General features: G+C 32.9%; 4 protein-coding genes across 4 annotated transcripts; 3 read left to right on the top strand and 1 right to left on the bottom strand.

Annotated features, from left to right (window-relative positions):
- Positions 1 to 100: 100 nt before the first annotated feature.
- On the top strand, positions 101 to 3563 carry LOC6640458 (oxysterol-binding protein-related protein 1). Its single transcript, XM_002063452.4, has 9 exons — positions 101 to 115; positions 874 to 963; positions 1029 to 1249; positions 1860 to 2118; positions 2302 to 2499; positions 2562 to 2766; positions 2830 to 2955; positions 3020 to 3243; positions 3305 to 3563. Exons 2-9 carry the CDS (start codon positions 929 to 931, stop codon positions 3405 to 3407), a joined length of 1371 nt encoding a protein of 456 aa, XP_002063488.3. The 5' UTR covers positions 101 to 115; positions 874 to 928; the 3' UTR covers positions 3408 to 3563.
- An 831-nt stretch (positions 3564 to 4394) lies between these two features.
- LOC6640459 (beta-1,4-glucuronyltransferase 1) lies at positions 4395 to 7238 on the top strand. Its single transcript, XM_047009955.1, has 5 exons — positions 4395 to 4421; positions 5613 to 6046; positions 6109 to 6681; positions 6758 to 6914; positions 7029 to 7238. Exons 1-5 carry the CDS (start codon positions 4395 to 4397, stop codon positions 7236 to 7238), a joined length of 1401 nt encoding a protein of 466 aa, XP_046865911.1.
- A 391-nt stretch (positions 7239 to 7629) lies between these two features.
- LOC6640044 (helicase ARIP4) lies at positions 7630 to 14610 on the top strand. Its single transcript, XM_002063454.4, has 8 exons — positions 7630 to 7941; positions 9046 to 11316; positions 11393 to 11970; positions 12037 to 12235; positions 12309 to 12888; positions 12954 to 13077; positions 13141 to 13377; positions 13439 to 14610. Coding segments are annotated over exons 1-8 (4713 nt in total). The 5' UTR covers positions 7630 to 7939; the 3' UTR covers positions 14161 to 14610.
- A 138-nt stretch (positions 14611 to 14748) lies between these two features.
- Positions 14749 to 19779, bottom strand: LOC6640045 (G protein-coupled receptor kinase 1). Its single transcript, XM_002063455.4, has 15 exons — positions 19602 to 19779; positions 17788 to 17864; positions 17657 to 17730; positions 17491 to 17592; positions 17332 to 17406; positions 17134 to 17195; positions 16973 to 17024; positions 16666 to 16857; positions 16451 to 16606; positions 16066 to 16392; positions 15908 to 16008; positions 15619 to 15837; positions 15351 to 15557; positions 15126 to 15288; positions 14749 to 15051 (listed from the first exon to the last, which is right to left on the bottom strand). The coding sequence occupies exons 1-15, from the start codon at positions 19712 to 19714 to the stop codon at positions 14869 to 14871; spliced, it is 2103 nt and encodes a 700-aa protein (XP_002063491.2). The 5' UTR covers positions 19715 to 19779; the 3' UTR covers positions 14749 to 14868.
- Positions 19780 to 20033: the final 254 nt, after the last annotated feature.

The raw sequence follows: 20033 nt of genomic DNA, 5'->3' as shown, positions 1-20033 counted from the left end.
CCTTATTTGAAAGCTTCTTTTAAAGCTTTTTCATGCGCTTTCTTATCGTTATATATTGATTAAAAACCCCAAAATATTAAGTCGCCCCGAAAGAAAGGTGAAAACTTTAGTTAGTGTAAGTAAGTGCAAGGTAAAGGAACATTTGTAAATAATTTAATTGCAAATTCTGAACATGAACATTGTGAAATATTTTAGTGAAAGTGCCGCTTAATAGAATACTATTTTTAATTGTTGACCAATTGAACTATACGTTAATTAAAATCCGTTCAAAGTTTTCAAGTTTTGCGTGCAAATGAACTTGTAAGAACAGCAGCAAATAGATGCCTACGCACATATAGCCACCCAGAGTTAGTCATAAATAAATAATTGCTCTAACTAATAAAAGTATGCTAGAATACATATCATGTATGTGTTAAATATGTACATATGTGTATGTGTATGTACTTATAGAGACAATAAAAAAGGTAGCCTTTAGCCAGTGGAGGTTTTTTGATAAGATTCATTGTTTTTGTGTGGAAGCTACAAATTTCAACAATGAAAAAACTCAAATACTGACGCATTAATCATAGACAAAATGTGTATATACATATAAAGTACCTATGCACTTACATTATACATAGGTACACATTACATATAAATGAATCAAAGTGAAACAATATTTTTGACTCAGCATAGCCAATGTTTGATATAAACAATCTTGATATAAAGTCCAGATAATGAATAAATAATTTAAACTGCTTTAAAAACTGACCTTCGATTTTATGAAAATTTAATCACACGAATTTCCATACTGTGCATAAATAGCCAGAGATATTTTTATGAGCAACAATTATTAGTCTTAAAATAAATATACAATTTCTCATTCGTTTTCAGACGTCACAATTCCAAAGTCAATTTCTTCCTAATCGTGAACGCATTTATTTTAAGAATGGCGGAGGGTGAAAATACAAAATATGTGGGAAGGTGAGAGTAATTGCACAATAATTCATTTACATTAAATTAATTAAAATTTTAATTGTTGTATGCAGAACCGAATTACCAGCTCCAATGATTTCTCGAAAGGAAGTCAGTATTTGGGCTATCCTAAAGAATTGCATTGGCAAGGACTTGAGTAAAATCACAATGCCAGTTATGCTTAACGAACCATTGAGCTTCCTGCAAAGATTATGCGAATATATGGAATACGCACATTTATTGACCGAAGCATCTCGCCAGGAAACACCAGCTGACCGAATGAAATATGTTGCAGGTAAGTGCCGGACCATCGCACAAATTATGGCAAAACATTTAGACATCATTGTGAATGTTGGGAAGCAATTCGTTCGATTTATATTGTGTTATGTTTACTTCTTCTAATTGGCATGAAACAATCCAAAACTCTTCTTAATCCCGTAGTATGTATCATTTTAGTGTGTTAATTGTATTTTGAACGTAGTTAAAACCATAAACAAACAACTATTGCGACAGTCCATTAAACCCTTCAACATCAAGAAACTCCAAGATACCCATTTTTTTAAACAAATACATAAACAGTTATTGTGACAGTCTATTAAACCCTTTAATATTGAGATATCTTAAGATACTATTTCATTAAACTGATATATTGCATGGCTTAAGGTACTTTTCAAGATGGTCAAAATTATATGACAAAGGGCCTAAATGAAGTACACGATAGAGCTCTGAAAAAAGGAAAACTAACACGCTAGAAAAATCATTTTTCAAATGATGATTACAAGTTTTACTACCCACTATAAACACGACGAAAATCTAAATACACTAGTTCACATACTTTTAATTATAGATTTTATAAAAAACATTTGCGTATTTTCGTCTTTTAATTTGACATGTTTTTATTTTAGCTTTTGCGGTATCTGCCTTAGCTTCAAACTGGGATCGATTGGGTAAACCATTTAACCCTCTTCTTGGAGAGACATACGAGCTTCAGAGGGAAGATTATCGAATCGTTTGCGAGCAGGTTTCCCATCATCCACCAGTATCCGCATTTCATGCAGAATCCGCTGATTTTAAATTTCATGGCTCAATTAATCCTAAACTCAAATTATGGGGAAAAAGTGTTGAGGTTAATCCCAAAGGAGTAGTAACCATTGAGCTTCCTAAGTATGTCTAGATGTCATCTGTTATTTGAGTGGAGTGGCCAAAATTTCATAATACATTTACTCCGATGTAAATATGTGTATAACTCCAATCATATAACTGACAAATATATATTTTTTGGCCACACTACACAATTTCACAACTCAATTACATCCTTACTCATCTGTGGATATTTTTCATAAACAGGTGGAACGAAACCTATACATGGAGTAATGTCAATTGTTGTGTACACAATATAATTGTTGGAAAACTATGGATTGAACAGTATGGTAATATGGAAATCAGAAATCACTCAACGGGCCACGTTGCGAGCCTAACATTCAAATCATCTGGATCAGCTGCCAAAAACTTACATCGAGTGGAGGGTTTTGTAAAGGATGAGAAGTATGTGAATGAAATTCTTTATTTTTGGTTATGAGCTAACCTTTTTAGCCTCTTATTTGCAGTAAGAAGAATTTGTTCTTTCTTTATGGCAAATGGACCGAATTCATTAAATGCTGCCCAGCCGAAAATTATAATCAGTATTTGAAACAAGGAAGCAAAAAGAATGACGATAAGGATTCAAATTCACCTGATGGTACTCCAAAGCGAATGTTTTCCAAATTAAATAGTTTTAAATTAAACTCATTCCGTAGCTTATCTATCCAGGATGTAAGTATTTAAAGTTATTTTCATAATGACGGGAAATCAATGATTTGCATTCACTCATTGCAGAGTGATAACCTCCCACCACCGGAATTTGAGGGTGATATACCCAAAAGTGAGTCGGCATACTCACTGGATATACCAGATTCCACGCTTTTGTGGAGTTGCAAACCACGACCAGCCAACGCTAGCGAGGTATATAAGAATATTCTTTAATATTCATCGTCTTTGTTCTCTATAGCTATATCTTTGATTTTAGTATTATCAATTCACTAACTTTGCCATGCAACTTAATGCTTTGAACAAAAATATGAAACCACCTACAACACTTTGCCCTACCGATTCGCGTTTGCGACCTGATATATTGTGTCTGGAGAATGGCGACATTGATGGCGCTTCAAAGGAGAAGACACGTTTAGAGGAACAACAAAGAGATACTAGAAAGCATAGAAAATCCAATAATGAAAAGGAGTGGTCTCCAAGGTAAAATTGATTAAAATAAAACCCAGAAACAAAAATCCAATAAAATTGAATTCCTTTTTAGATGGTTTAAAATCGTAGACAGTCCTTATACGAAAAACGATGATTGGAACTACATTGGAGGCTATTGGGACCGCAATTATGAAAATTCCTATACAATATTTTAGATGAATTTTCAATATACTCTTGCAAAGATATATATATATATAGAAGTATTTATTTGTATGTATGTAATTTGTAATTGTTTGAGCAATGTATACTACTAAGTGCAGAAAAGAACACATTGAAATTAGGACCGAATATATATTTACATATATACAATATTATATGTATATTTATTGTTTGTACATAACCACTGGCACAATATACAATTATTATTTGAGAAACAAAAATTGGAAATATACATACAAAAGGATTTTGTCCAAGGGTTTTGTTGTGGGGAAGCATTAAAAAGAAAAGTTGAAACACAAAATCCCACACCGAATTAAACTGTTTTTTTTTTAACTCATTACTTTACAAATTCGTTTTGGAAACTTGATGTTTTCAAATTAAAAATATTGCTTAAATTATATTGCAGCTGTTGGTCTATAATAATATGTGTATACCAACAGCCAAATGGATGATCGTATTAGTTTGGGCAAGTGCGAATTAAAGTGTCCATTTTAAAAGTGAGAATATTCAGTTAGTAATATATTAAAAATCCTGTAGAAGGATGCTTAATAGATAAGTAGTTGTGCCGCCCTAGTTTTGCAGATTATTAATTTTAAGATGATCTGTGTATTTATTGTTAACTATGTAATAGTTCTATGTATACAAATCAATTAAAAACTGTTGCTCATTTGTTTATTGCGCTTAAAAATTTGTTGTTAAAAACTTCTTCATTCTTCATTCACTGATTAATTTCCAGCGATTCAGTTTGTGATTCAGTTTCGCTATGGATCAGATGGCCGAAAGAACATATCCAGAGCAACTTATAAATATAAATCAGCGTTTGGTCAATGGTAATTAAAATGTGAGTCACAACCATGTAATGGATTTTACATTTAAAAAACATGTGGTTCCGTTTAGCTTCACGATTGGCATGACTATAAATGGGATTGAGATGATTTAAAGCGAAAAAGTGGAACAAATTTCTGGGCTACAAATCAAGAATAATGAGTATACAGTACGACGGAAATAAAGTTAATACCTCATTTGTAACCGCCATAATCGAATAATAAAAAGTTTAACAAATCTTTCATTTTTTACAGAAATCACAGTTTATGCATTTTCTTATCATCTTATCTAACAATTAGTAATGGTAGCAACAATTAGTCTAACAATTGATAGTTTAATTTTTGCTATCATTACCTAGGGTAATAAATTATATTCTAATGATAAATAATTGTTTCTATGTTAAACTTATTATTTTTTTAAAACAAACCAAGCAGAATATTTTTTTCTATATAATTTAGGCAACGGGAAGATTCAAATTGGCATTAGCCCAGCCGACACTAATTTTTCAATTTATTGAAATCTAAAACAAAGAATTTGAAAAAAGTATCACGCATACGACTAGTTGCATTCAATTAATTTTCCGATTCTCTCCACCATGTTTATGTTAAAAGGACCTGTTATTCTCTCAATTTCATTGTACTGTTAACTTTAACCTGTTAACTGAAAATACCACCCTCAATGTTATGACTTTTGAGGACTGAAATAGGGGATGTTATGTCCAAAGCAAAACAGGACGAAAGTGAAAACTAAAAGAAGCTTGGCAAAAATGGAACAAGTGTTTTGCTGTACATATACAATTGACTTTTGTTTATAAATCAAAAGATGGTAAATTTTCTGTAAATAAATTCCTAAAATGTGTGTAAACATCCTTACCACCATGTCTGTTTATTACTCTTGGTGGTAGTTTTCTGCATTTCAATGCAATGGAATGACATGTTTGTAGTTATACATACATATGTACATACATAAGAATCTAGCAGCTGATGTTAATTATATACAGAATTTTTTGTTTATTTTTTACTCAAATACGCAGTGATTATTCGTATGTGTTATGACGTGATAGAACAATATTACAGTGCTTGTGCAACTTTAAACCGAACTAAATTAAAATAAAATATTGCTTTACTAGTTTTAAAATGTTCCTACTCAAAGATTTTATGTTATTTACGAATCGTTTCTGTATAAAGGTGAATCCAAGAATATATTTCAATAGTTTAGTTCTTGAATAAAATTATAATACAATACAAATCGATTTCAAAGCAAACGAAATTATTGACACATTATCCGAACGCTAAAGGCAACGACTTATGAAAAGGACAATTCCGTTATATTTGTATGTTAATAATAATTTTGTTTCTCTTGCTTTGTATTTTTAGCACGACATATCAAAATGCAGTTCAATTAAAATTTTATTAATTCTGCTATCAGTGAATATTTTTTGGCTATTGAAAGTCTATCCACCATCAGGACAAGTGACTAAGGAATGCAGTGTACAAGGCCACACAGTGCCAGTCTCGCGACCCGTAGTTTCACCCACAAAATGCCCCAAGAACCCGGAAGTTGATTTATCTTTCGTCCACCCGCTTATAAAATTGGAGAATTTGTATAATGAAAATAAAACAACCTCATTAGCATTCGATGACTTGGATCTAAGTTATGGAAGGTGGGACAATCAACATGCGTACAAAATTAAAGATTTTGCTATTGTCGGAGATCAATATACAGAGTCATCTGAAAATAGTCTTATATGTTTAGCAACTCAGAGTTCTGTAGAGCGTCTGAATTCTCTAGCACAGGTGTCGGCTAATTGGTAAGTAAGAAATAAATGTAAATCCTCTACACAATAGTTAATTTCACTTTTCACACTAACAGGTACGGACCCATATCAGTCGCTCTATTCTCTGCCAGTAATGAGGAATTTCTTATATTACAATATTTCATTACGTACATGAGACTTTGTTTTCCTAATATTAAAGCTAATGCCACATTTCATATACTAATTCCACGGGACTACGAAAAGTTACCAAAAGTCGTGACATTACCATTCATTTTAAAGGGCAAATTTGATTGCCGATATCCTGAGAAAACTTTGAAGGCCTTGCTAAAATTGAGAACAGTTAAAACTCTACAATGGCGACAGAGAAACACTTATCCTCAAAATCATATGCGTAATTTGGCGCGTAAAGGATGTCAATCGAAGTACGTGTTCCTTACTGATATTGACATAATACCCAGCACAAATATTGTTGCTCAACTCAACGATTTCTTTAAAGGCGAACGATGTACTAAGAATTGCGCCTATGTAATACCAACATTTGAAATAGATGTTCGCGCTCCATTTCCCCGATCAAAGAAAAGCCTTCTTAGATTAATAAGAAAAGGCTTGGCGAGACCTTTTCACGAAAAGGTATTCATTTACAATCAATATGCAACAAATTTCACAAAGTGAGTAAACTGAAATGACGTTTTTGGATTAAAAAAATTAAGTGAAATAATTTTGATTTGTATTTCATTATTTTAGATGGCTATCTACGAATCTAAATGAGACTGATGTTACAAAAATTAGCCACTCAGTAACAAACTTCGAGTTCTTATATGAACCATTTTATATTGCAATGGATAATGTTCCTGCTCATGACGAAAGATTTACCGGATACGGATTTACGCGTAACTCTCAAGTAAGTATTCTAAATCTAAAAAATTAATAAAGTATTTAGGCGCAACGGAAATCTCTACATTTATTTTACTATCAATATGGGGCTTCAGTAAACATTTATTTATTTTGTTTTTAGGTGTATGAAATGCATATCGCTGGCTTTGAATTTTATGTGTTAACACCGGTATTTACTTGCCATTGGGGACTTCAGAGAAAGCAAACGAGACCTGCTTGGAGAGAACAACAGAATAATATTAATCGCAAAAAATTTGATGGTTTTAAAAGTGAAATTTTTGCACGGTATAGAACACAAAAATCTAGCAAAAATAAAATCTTAATAAAATAAGGTTAAAACTTTGTATTTAATTGTAAAGTATTTCATAAAATATTTTATTTTAAACGTGATTTGTTTCTTGGTTCAAAGAAATTATTAAAGTAAGAAAATCGTCGCATAAGTAAATTGCTTTATTTCCAAATGGCTATCTAATTTGAATAACATTTAATAGTGTAAGAAATATTAAATTTTATGAATATGGCTCAAAAGTTATCGAAGGGTTTTTAAAAATTCACAACAAAGTGATATGATATAGTTGTCCGATCCGGCCGATAATTTTTATCATTTCTCATTCTTGTGTTTATCGATTTCATTTGGTAGTCACGATTGCAATTGCTTTAAAAGTAACCGTGACAAGTAACTGCTGCGAGTACTAAAGTTGTGCTCATCTCTAACAAAGACTGAGTGGATACATTTTAAACGCACTTGTGTGTGTAATTTTTATGTACATTTATGTACATACATACAACAAATTGAAGGAAAATCAGAAGTTACAATGATATTGTTAAATATTAATAATATTTGGACATTTGTATGCGCAGGTATACACTCGCATGTGTAGAGAGTACGTTAATTTGTGTGTGTAACAACAAAGTGAGCTGCAAATTGCGTGACAAAACTGTTTGATAATTGTGAATATAAACATTAATAATGCCATCATAGAAATTGTTGTTCGCCGGCTGCATAAATTTACTTGTAAAGGATACCAATAAATGTACGTATATGCCCCATATGATCTGAATGCAGGTGCAACCACATACATATGTATGTATGTATGTACTTGATTCCACAAATACATTTGTATGCAAATTTGTGTAAGATTATTTTTTCTTCTTAATGACTGTGAAAAAAAAGTGTAAAAAGCGTTCACATATGTATGTACGCATGTATGTATGTAAGTAGGTATGTATGTAAGTATGTACATGCATAATTGAAATTAAGAATATTTGACACCAAAACTTATGTACAAATATATATTTATGCGTGTATATGCGCATATGTATCTATTGTAATTATATACATACATACATTTTTGATCAGCCTTAGCCGAGTTCCCTTTCGACTATTGGTATCTACATATGTATGTATATACATACAATCATACATAATTACATCTCAACACCCTGTTTTTATGAAAAGTTTAATGTCAAATTGTCAAAGTTTAAACAAATGCAGGTCTTTGGATTGGTTAAATTAGCTGAAAATGTGTAAATTTACTCTGACAATTTTTCAAGGAACATAATTAAGAATTCTTAATGACTCACATGAATATTTTAATGAAACAAATAATTGTTTATTATTTCATGATGACAAAATTATTGATTTGAAGCATACATATATACATATATAGATCCTGAAAGATCTCAGATTATTAGTATTAATTAAAAAATGTATTATTAAATCCCTTTGTTGAACGGTCTTTATTAAAAATATCTAATTTGGTATTTTGGCATGGTCAAAACTCTCTTTCTTGTTCTCTAACTCTCAAACATTTCTACTTGCAACTTTCAAACGTCGTTATTAGAGCTATGACTTAGTCATTTATATTTGCTGCATATTTAATTACTTAATAATTAGACTAGTTTCAATGATACGACATCAAGAAATCTTTGACGTGATACATGATCTAAGCAAAATTTTCTTTTGACACGATTAGCTGTAATTTTTCAATAGGTTTTTATTTTAAAACTGTTTCAAATTTATTTATAAATTTATAAATGCATAAAATATGGAGATTTGCCTGAGTTAAGTCGATGTAATTAATTTTAGTCTAGATAAAGTTGATAATAAATATGTTTGTTTTTTTAATTATTTGCAGGAAAACAGCAGACATAATGGAACAACAAAACAATGTTAATGGTGATATTCAGCGCATGGAGAGATTGGATGTCATTCCTCCCAATATGTACAGATATGAACCTCCACCACAACCACCACTACCACCACCAACAATGTTACCTAATGACACGCTGAATTTAATGAACCATCCTATGGTGAATCCGGCAAATGGGGCTTATATGTTAGGAGCTATGCCAGAAACTATCATGCCTCCGGTCGATCATTGCCCCGAAAAGATGAAATTGCTAATGCCAGAGCAAATCAAAAACGAAATGAACAATTTCACATCAGGACAAAAGCGGAGAAATGCATTATTTCCCCCCGAACAGCAATCGACAAGTAAACGGGTCGCCCTGCCAACCGCCGAAGAGAAGAAGAATAATCAACTTAGGAAAAACATTCGGGATGTCATGGATGAGACCAATTTGGATACCACAACACTGGCTGCTCAAAAAGAAGAAGCGGAACGTCTGGCTCGGGTGGCCGATCAGCAAAAATCGATGCGAGAAATTCAAAAGCAAGTTGTTCACAAGCAATTCTTTCGCATATTGCAACTGGATGAAAGCGAGGATCTGAACAAGTGCACGTTGAACAATGAAATTATTAACAACAATGAAACTCCTATCGATCTACACGAGGATGAGTTGGCATCGGAGACATTGGATGAGACGAATAGTAGCTTAAGTTGCAGTATTGACGATGTATTAAATAAGGAAGTCCATCCCGATGAATCAAATGAAGTTGTTACCATTGATGACAGTTCCGATGATGATTGTATACTGCTCTCGGAGGAGGAAGAGGATGAGGAGGAGGACGTTAATGAATCGGATGATGCCACAAACAGTGGCATGCATGTGAAAGACGCCTATAATATTCCCGATGAGGATGGACGGGTTGTTGTCAATATGGCGCATCCGGAGGGCGAGGAGACAATCTATTTGGCTCCACAGATTTCCAAAGTAATTAAACCACATCAAATTGGAGGTGTACGGTTTCTGTACGATAACATAATTGAATCCACAAGGAGGTTTAGCAAATCAAGCGGCTTTGGCTGTATACTTGCTCATTCCATGGGTCTGGGGAAAACCTTGCAAGTAGTTTCCTTCTGTGATATTTTTTTAAGACATACATCAGCAAAGACGGTATTATGTGTCATGCCCATAAATACCCTGCAAAATTGGTTAAGTGAATTCAATATGTGGGTCCCACGACAATCGGCCGATGAGAATATACGTCCACGTAACTTTGATATATTCGTTTTGAATGACCAACAGAAGACCCTGACTGCTCGAGCAAAAGTAATTTTGAATTGGGTACACGAAGGCGGTGTCCTTTTAATTGGCTATGAACTGTTTCGTCTACTCGCATTGAAGCTGGCCACAACGCGTAAACGAAAAGTTAACAAAAATCCCCATCGAGTTGATGGTTACGACTCGAGTACTAATCTCATGAATATGGTATTCGAAGCGTTGGTTAAACCCGGTCCAGATCTGGTTATTTGCGATGAGGGGCACAGAATTAAGAACTCACATGCTGGCATATCACTTGCATTAAAACAAATACGCACCCGTCGACGCATTGTACTCACTGGATATCCTCTCCAGAATAACCTATTAGAATATTGGTGTATGGTCGACTTCGTGAGGCCAAATTATCTGGGAACGCGAACAGAGTTCTGCAACATGTTCGAGAGACCAATTCAAAATGGACAATGTGTGGATTCGACACCGGACGACATAAAACTTATGAGATACAGAGCTCATGTGCTTCATTCGCTCTTACTGGGCTTCGTTCAGCGACGTTCGCATACTGTATTACAAAGTACTTTACCCAAAAAATTAGAGTATGTGATATTCGTGCGAATGACGGCGTTTCAAAGAAAACTCTATGAAACGTTTATGACTGATGTTGTTAGGAAAAAGGCTTTTCCGAATCCCTTGAAAGCCTTTGCCGTTTGTTGTAAAATTTGGAATCATCCGGATGTTCTATACAATTTTCTAAAAAAATGTGAGACTGATTTAGATTTAGAAATCGACGAGGAACTTAGCAAGAGCGCTGCTATACCATCAGTGGAATCCATTCATCCTAGTAATCCTATTAATGCCGTCAATACAGCAGCACCCACTATCTCAGAAAAGCCCACGTCCGATGCGACTTTCGAACAGGTGCCAATTAAAACGCAAGAGAACTCATTTAATATACCTTCAGCAGCCACAGATAGGAATCCAGAAAAGTTTCCTCCCAATCCAAGGTAATAATTTTATTGCTGTTACTCATCAATGAATCCATTATAAACGATGCTTGTTGTTGTTTTTGTCAATTTGCAGCTCAAACTACTATGAGGAAAATAGAGATCAACTGAGTTATGGCGGCTATAACTGTGAAGCAAAGAGTAACTATTGGCTCGAGTCAAGTATGCTTTCTAAACCGGCCTGTGTTGAAGCTATTAAACAAACTGATTCGGTAATGACCAAGGACTTGGAAAATATATCGGGATCATCGGAAATTGTTGATTTAGATACAAATGAAATCAAAACAGTCGAGACCAGTATTCAGCACTCATCCACAAGTAAACAAATGGAAACTGATTTTGCTGCTTCAAAAATAAAGCAAATGAACAGTATTAATATAGAAGCGGCTAAAAAGGCTCTTAGGGCTAAGAGAAATGATGAATTCTCGTGCGGTTGGGCTGTTGATCTGATGAAAAACTATGTATCGGATCAAATATCAAATTCACCCAAAATGGAAATCTTCTTTACCATAATGAAGGAGAGCATGCTTCTTGGAGATAGAATTTTATTATTTAGCCAAAGTCTATTAACGTTGAATTCGATTGAAGGATTCCTAAAAGCAAGTTACGTTCCGGGAAGTCATGAGCTTTGGACTCGTAACATTTCATATTTTCGTAAGTTGCCACAATTGAGATATAATTTTGTAAAGAAAAAACACTGATCATTTAAAAATCTTTTAGGTCTAGACGGTTCAACATCTTCACAAGAAAGAGAGAGGCTAGTCAATGAATTCAACTCAAATAGTAATGTAAAACTATTTTTAATATCAACACGAGCTGGATCCTTGGGTATTAATTTAACTGGAGCTAATCGAGTAATCATATTTGATGCCAGTTGGAATCCTTGCCATGATACGCAAGCTGTATATAGAATTTATAGGTAACTATAGAGAAACAACACTTGGTAAACATTAAAACACTTATTAATAATATTAAAAACTTTCTTCTTTTAGATATGGACAAACAAAACCCTGCTATGTATATAGAATTGTGATGGATAAATGTCTGGAGAAGAAAATTTACGATAGGCAAATTAAGAAGCAAGGAATGTCCGATCGAATTGTTGACGAATGCAATCCCGAGGCACATTTGTCTATGAAGGATATAACTAATCTGTGTCACGATGACAATTCCGATGATGAAAATGTGAATGAAACTCCTAAAGTGGCAGCAGAAGAAAAACCCGATGGCGCCGATGAAGAGAAATCTGAAAAATCAGAGGAGCCCGCAGTTGTTGTGCCTAAGACGCCCAAAGAGGAACCAGAATTTAAGCAAAATCATGAAGATTCAATAATTAACAGCATTATAGAACTGCACAGGAACTATATATCAAAAGAGCCATTTTTCCATGATAGCTTACTAGTTGATCAAAAGGACAGAAAGTTGTCACAGGCAGAAAAAAGACAAGCTCATCGTAGCTATGAACAGGAAAAGAAAGCCTCAGTTAATAATAAATTCATATGCACTCCTAACAAGATGAATTACAAAATTGTTAATAATGATGGAACTATCATAAGTCGACCAGTAGCATCGGTGCGTAACGATATTTAGACACATTGTAATATGTTTAATTAACCAAAGCAATTTTGTTTCACCAGATAAGACCAATGCAGACAAAGAAAAGCACTACTGTCTGTAGTGGAGGACGCACAACTCGCTGGATTCCTGCTGATGTGTGGCAAAGGCAAGGAATGACTGCCCAAGAAATGACTTTACCATTAGGTAATTATAGAAATAACACAACTATTTATAGGTTTTTGTAATCATATATTTGTATATTTTTAGATGTTGTTATCCCAACCAACTCTTCCGACAAGGCAAATATTATATTAAAGGCTGGACAACGAGTTATGGTCTTAAAATCTACCAAAGGGATCTATATGCAATTGGATAGTGGAAAAATCATAGCAATTAGAACAACAACAAAATCGACGGATGGTGAAAAGCCAGCCAAAGAGGACATAATTGATATAACATCTGATTGTGACACAGATGTACCAAAGTCACAATCTCCAGAAGAAGGTATGTGTGAAATCGTTGATACAATAATATAATACTTACAATCGTTTACATTCAATTTTAGGAGAGAAATCTGCTGATGATAAGCCCACCCGTGTGGAAAACAAAGGTGAAGGCGAACAATCAACATCAAAAAACAAAGACCAGATGTCCTCTAAAGAGAACCGATTGTCTGAGAATCTTCAGCCAGTTAAACATCACACGCAGCAAAGTACATCAGCAACTACAACGCAGTTTAATATATCCCAGAACCAACATCAGTTACCTTGTAACTTAGATTTCCCGCAGCAACAACAACAGCAGCAGCAGCAGCAACAACAACAACAACAGCCCTACAAACATCAATCTCAATTACCCCCTAATATCAGCGAAGCGGCCTACAATAGTGTTAATTGCATTCAATCTAGTGTGCCACTTTCGAATCCGCTTGTGCCCAATCCGACGGACCTAACGGAAAATGCGTATTTTCAAAGTAAACATTTCCAGCACTCGTATCCCCCACAATACTATGATTACTATGACAATAAGCACAAAGCCGCAGCGCCGTCTTCAAGCTATCATCTGAATAATTACGCTTCCTATGGAAATTTAAATTTTGCGCCGTATCATTCCAACTTGCATGCAACTCCCGGATACAGTGCAAGTCCCTCATCCTATGTAAATTCGAATACTTTTCCTAGACAACATTGGAGCGCGGTGGCAAGTACCCCCGCCTCGAATGAGCCACTTCGCCAGCAATCATACTTGGGAAGTACTTATCCTATGAATGACTGGGCGCCTCAATAACAATGTAAATAAATTTAAACCCCATGGCTTTCTGTCTCATTGTCCATTGTTAAACATAAGCTCTCAAAGATAATGTAAGATCAAATGCATTTTCAGTTGCGAAGTAGGGACCTACCTTTTATATTTATAAGTTATTGCTGCTTTCGCATTTTTGTTGTTTGATATGAACGATTGTTTGATTCATTGATTGATGGCAACTTGAACTAGAAATTTTGTTCGTTATTTGCGGTGCGCATGGTCGAAAGGGGATGTGGTTGTTTTTAAATCAAACAAATTGTATTATTTCAGTAAATTAATCAAATTTCATAATTTTGTTAAAAAAAAAAAAGAAAATATGTATAACAAAAACTACTAATTCTAAATTAAAACAAATTAAATATTTATGTATGTAAGATGTAATGAAATTAAATAAATGGCGATTCCCTGAAGGAAAGCGCAGTATAATGAAAATAAAAGTCTTTAATGGAATTTAAGAAAAAGATGGGCTATATTGTGAATTTTCCTTTATTCCTTTTTTATTTAAAACATGTTCATCTACTTTTGGTTCGCTTTGATTGGATCAGAAATAAAGAAACATTTGAAATCACATGATTTTACAAGATTGGATTTATTAGGAATCATTTTTCTTGATTACATTCCTACTGAGGTTTTACAAAGCAGGAATCTTAATGTAGGTTAAATTTAGTTTATTCATTTTATTGAGTTTCTTTAATTAGACCCATTAGACGATTTCGTTGAACTGCTACCCCCTAATATATACATCGATTTATTAGCATCTCGTTCACTGCCATAAATTTTGCCAGCTTTCTTTGCCATAGAGCCCAACAGATCTTGTGACATCTTGTGAGCCGATCTCAGTGATGATGCCCATTCCTTTAAGCCAATTTCGTCCTGCAGCAAAAATGTATTAATGTATATTAAATAGAAAAAGTCGGTTTTTGTTTTAACAACTATGATATACGTACAGAATTTGTTAAAACAATTCTACCATCCCTACTGCCATCGTTAATACGGATTTGTATACAGTTCTCGTTTTTGTGAAGAATGAAATCAGACGAAATGTCTTCTACTTGGTCCATAAATATAAGTTCTGGTTTGTTATTTCCACTCTCTGAATGTAGTTCCAACCTATAATAAAATATTCTTAGACCATATATACAAAACAAGCGATTAACAAATATAAAACATACCGATTTGGATACAATTTGGCGTATTTAGTTTGCCATAAAGACGCAAAAGATCCGCCCAGTTTCTTTATATATCCATGAAGAATACAATCAGATTCTTTTTCATCTGTATCAAAATGCAGCTTCTGCTTAGATTTCTTTTTTTGTTCGATTTTATCTGTCTCCAGATTTATTGTTTCGAATACTGTTTCGGATACTTCCTGCTGCCATCTATTTATGAGATTATAATAATTCACCGATTATTGTTAACTTTATAGACATCGGCACTCACCTTTCTGATATAGTCAATGAAAAATGCTTGTAAAGATCTTGGTCTGTGTCGTTTAATTTAATGCCCTTTGTGTCCTCCTCATCGAAAGATCCAATGTCAAAGGCATCTGCAGCATTGACCTCACCCCGTGGGGGAACTAGCGGTGGAGTGTATTTCTGAATGTAAACTTGATGCCAATCGATTCCGCAGAAGAAATTATGCATTTTAACTTCATCAGCCCTTTAAATGGAAAACACACCATAATAACAAAACTATTTTGTTGAATATTGTTTTCTATAAAAGATTTTACCCATTTCCCATACAGCCAAGACGCTTGGGTACATCTCTTTGGAGTAGCATTTCCAATAAATTCCTTAATTCCGCAGAAAAGGAATCCGGGAGTTCGACATTCTATCAATAGAAAATTAGCTATTGTATTTGTTTTTCAAGTAATTAATTACTACTCACCATGGTTAATGTCATTCTATCAATCTCATGTTTATCTTTTGTTTTATGCTGCCTAAATGGTGAGTGTCCTTTAAGCAATTTATACAACATACATCCAAAGCTAAACCAGTCTGCACATGAATCGTATGATGTTCCTTTTGACAATACTTCTGGCGCCATATAACCGTGAGTTCCCACGGAAGCATGCGGCTTTTTCCTTGAATAATCACAGGCTAAGCCTAAATCAGAAATTCGAATATGACCGTTCTCATCGAGCAATATGTTAGCAGGTTTCAGATCTCGATAAACAATGCATCTTTTATGCATATGCTCCAACCCCAGAATCACCTGAAAGTATGAATCTTATTATCTTATTCATAATATTATTTTAATATTGGGTACTCACTTCTGCTGCATAGAATTTCATTTCATCTTCGCTAAAAACGCCGTGTTGCGACAAATGATAATGCAAGTCTCCGCCGTTCATTAAATCTAATATGAAGCACAGCTTATCGGGTGTGTGAAATGCGTATGTCATACAGACAATAAAGGGACAATCAATCTGAAGGAAACGATTATTGGTTAAGATGAAAAAATACATTGAATTAAAGTTAAACTTACTCCGGTGCTGACAGCTTGCAGCATATTACGCTCATTTAAAGCCAGCATTTCACCTTGCTTCATTTTAATGCGCTTTTTATCCAGACATTTCATGGCATACATTTTTCCAGTGTCCGCTTTTCGACATCCGTAAACCTCTCCAAAACCACCACGCCCAATTATTCTATGCACACTAAAATCGTTCATTGTCAGCTGTAAAAAATGTATTTAACATTTGTTAATTTAGTACCAAAACATGTATTTAAAATTGAAGCTATAGTTAAATGAAAATTCATTACAAGAAAGATTTAATGTATTCAATACTAACTTGAATATTGAGCTCCAAATTTTTCCACTGACAAAATCTGGTAAATTTGTCACTAAAATAAGAAATGAAACATTTCAGTAAACAGCAAATTGTTTATATTTCCATTTGTTTATAGAAATAATCTTTTAAAATATTCACTTCATTCATATGGTTCTGTTTACCTTTCTAAGAACTTTTTGAATGGTCTGCCCTTTAGTTGAGTGAAAATCTCTTCCATGTATGGCTGCACGAAAGGAAAGATAATATTAAACAATAAAAATAAATACAATTTATAATAAATTTTAAAATAATTCATGCACAAAAACAGGTAAATAATCTTATCGCTAATAAATTACAACTTTGTAAACTGAAAAACTTACCTCAAACAAGTCCATTGGAACTTCATTTTTCAACAAATATTTTTGGACACTAGCAACAGCATCTTTGGAGTATTCCTTAAAAATATGAAAATATTTAGAATTTTTAAGATACATTTTTTTAAGTCAAAAAATAGTTTATATTATAATATAAATGCTTACATATGTGTGAGAGAGCATTTCTTCCATTATAAAATTATCATAAATTTCTCTGGCCAATTTTTTTCGTTCTTCATAGCACTCTGTTTTTTCAAAGCTTTTTATCTGAAATTTATTTTCGACTCATCTAAATATTATTTTTTTCAATCAATCAAATAATTGTAATTACCTGTTCATAAAACTTCAACTGTTGTATTGGCTCATCGGAATCATTTTCACAAAAGTCTTTGAACAACAAGTAACCTAAAAACAACATCAAGATTCTTTAAAACTATTCATTAATACACGCTATTTGCATACCTAAAACTTCATTAAAGATTTTGTGGAAGTTAAGTTCATTTTCCTTTTCAAGATACTTGTACATAACGCTTCTGACACTGTAAATATAAAAAGATGTCCAAAATATTAATAATTTTTAAAAAATGTACCTATTTTTTTATTGTTATTGCTTTTTTAAATTGAACTTTTTATACATTTCTTTATAATAACTTTGAAATTTAAAAAGAAGACATTCGAATACTAAACGATTCTGTTTTATGAGCCGCCTATTGTCTTTTTTTTCTAAAAAGTTAATCTAATTATTTACGAACCCATTTTTTTTTTTGTGATTGCAAGAAAATAAATCTAAGATTTTACTAAAAGAAATAGACGGATTATAAAAACTAGCCCGAAATAACTCCGCGAATAACTTTGAAATATTTATTTATTATGTGATATCGACAACATCTTTTTAAAAAGTCGCCAGCATAGGCAAATCTTGGGTATACAAGACGATAAAATTATTTTATTATTGTCTATCCAATTAATAAATATTTTCCAAAGTCAATGCCAATTTATTGTGTTAGAAAAAAAAAACCAAATTGAAGTAGTTTCATCCTGTTTAGCACAAGGGTATTTTTATTTTTATATTTGTATTGTATTGTAATAATAAATCTAAATTAAAAATGGCATTAATAACTATGTAGAATAATTATTTTTGACCTTTTCTAAGCAATCAGTCAATTGCATATTTACTTTACTAAAATGAAACTGCAGCAGGTGAGTTTTTGCACTTGAAAACACATAAAACAATGAAAGGGCTTATTTGTTTAAATCACTAGACAACATTGAAAAAAAAAACGTTATAATTACTACAAATTATTTCAAAATATTAATAACTTTGCCCCCTAAAATATGCAATATTAAGAAAAAGAATTGTTTTTTTGATATATCCAAGAAATTTTGAAATATCCATAACAAATAATCATTTAAGTAAACTTTAAGAAGTTTTTAAGTTTTAAGCTTAAGAAAGGTTATGTTGCTTGTAAAAAATAAATAATTTTCCAGACCATTGCATACTTTAAGGAGCAAATTTTCCTCCATTTAAAAATAAATTTTATTCATTCATTACTCAAACCACAAATGATTTTACTTTTATATAGAAAAAGTATTAGTAAGAGTGAGATTAGTAAGTGTGATTAATTTGTCACAATGCCCGGCATTTCAAATGATGATAACAATCAATGGCAAAATAAATTGTTTAATTTTAGACTGGCGCACGACTAAAATAAACGCCTTCAGTCAGCTGTTGATCCCGAATAGGAGAATATTGAAGATGCATTTATATGCATTCACACACACATATAGGTACACATGCATGTCTATCTGTGTGAACTTATATTTAATTGGGTCAGCGAACTAATTTTGCTTGATATGCGTCACAAATTATTACACCTTTTTTTTGCAAACTGATTAAAAATACATACATACACATCAACATATATTTACACTGATTGTAAACCACAGTAAAAACATGTAAAGAATTCCTCACCTAAAAAAAAAACATCCATATGTACATTCCTAACAAAAATGTTGTTCCATAGTTTTTCCTTCCCCACCCCATTTTTCTGTTTGTATGTACATATGTATGTATATATGCGTACTTCTATAAAATTAATGCATGCCTTTTAATTGATTGGGATTGAAATTGTGTATACAACATTTAAATTTTGTGTATATGCATACACACACACACATATTTACATTTATGTACAAGTCCTTAGTTAATAACATACATACGCACATACATATGTATGTATGTATGTACATATACAGGTACATGCATATTTCAGTACCTGGGATCTGGTAGAATTAATTTTTTGCTGGCCCTTGCAGCTGGGGTGCATTTGGATTTTTCCATCGCCATTAGATAGCTGACATCAGCTAATACTGCTTCCAAATCCGCCATTTCTTCAAGTGTTTAAGTTTCTGTTGCTGCTTCTGTTGCGAATTCTATTTTTGTGTTTTTCATACACACATATGTATGTATTTTTGGTATAGATATATATATATATATATAAAGCTGGATGTATATGGCTTCCGTTCCGTTGCCTATGATCTATTGCACAAAGTCGACATACAAGTGTCTGTTTTGGTTTTTTTTTTCTTTTTGTATATATTTTACAATTAATTATTTAATTACAATTATGGCATATACACACACTCATGTAAATTACTGTCAACAAAACATAATAAGTATGTATATTGTTTTTTTACACAAGAACAGC

The sequence above is a fragment of the Drosophila willistoni genome (genome assembly GCF_018902025.1).
Source record: "Drosophila willistoni isolate 14030-0811.24 chromosome 2L unlocalized genomic scaffold, UCI_dwil_1.1 Seg196, whole genome shotgun sequence".
Classification (NCBI taxonomy): domain Eukaryota; kingdom Metazoa; phylum Arthropoda; class Insecta; order Diptera; family Drosophilidae; genus Drosophila; species Drosophila willistoni.
Note: the sequence above shows the minus strand (reverse complement) of the source record. Positions and strands in the feature narration are given on the sequence as shown.

Bases quoted from the DNA above. Each gene is read 5' to 3' on its own strand.
- LOC6640458 (XM_002063452.4), top strand. From the start codon at position 929: ATGGCGGAGGGTGAAAATACAAAATATGTGGGAAG. The intron at 1,250-1,859 runs GTAAGTGCCGGA...TTTTTATTTTAG, and splicing joins CCGAATGAAATATGTTGCAG to CTTTTGCGGTATCTGCCTTA. The intron at 2,767-2,829 runs GTAAGTATTTAA...CACTCATTGCAG, and splicing joins GTAGCTTATCTATCCAGGAT to AGTGATAACCTCCCACCACC.
- LOC6640459 (XM_047009955.1), top strand. From the start codon at position 4,395: ATGAGTATACAGTACGACGGAAATAAA. The intron at 6,047-6,108 runs GTAAGTAAGAAA...TCACACTAACAG, and splicing joins GCACAGGTGTCGGCTAATTG to GTACGGACCCATATCAGTCG. The intron at 6,682-6,757 runs GTGAGTAAACTG...TCATTATTTTAG, and splicing joins TATGCAACAAATTTCACAAA to ATGGCTATCTACGAATCTAA.
- LOC6640044 (XM_002063454.4), top strand. The intron at 11,971-12,036 runs GTAAGTTGCCAC...AAAATCTTTTAG, and splicing joins TCGTAACATTTCATATTTTC to GTCTAGACGGTTCAACATCT. The intron at 12,889-12,953 runs GTGCGTAACGAT...TTGTTTCACCAG, and splicing joins TAAGTCGACCAGTAGCATCG to ATAAGACCAATGCAGACAAA.
- LOC6640045 (XM_002063455.4), bottom strand. From the start codon at position 19,714: ATGGCGGATTTGGAAGCAGTATTAGCTGATGTCAGCTATCTAATGGCG. The intron at 15,558-15,618 runs GTGAGTGCCGAT...TCTCATAAATAG, and splicing joins TCATTGACTATATCAGAAAG to ATGGCAGCAGGAAGTATCCG. The intron at 15,289-15,350 runs GTATGTTTTATA...ATTTTATTATAG, and splicing joins GCCAAATTGTATCCAAATCG to GTTGGAACTACATTCAGAGA.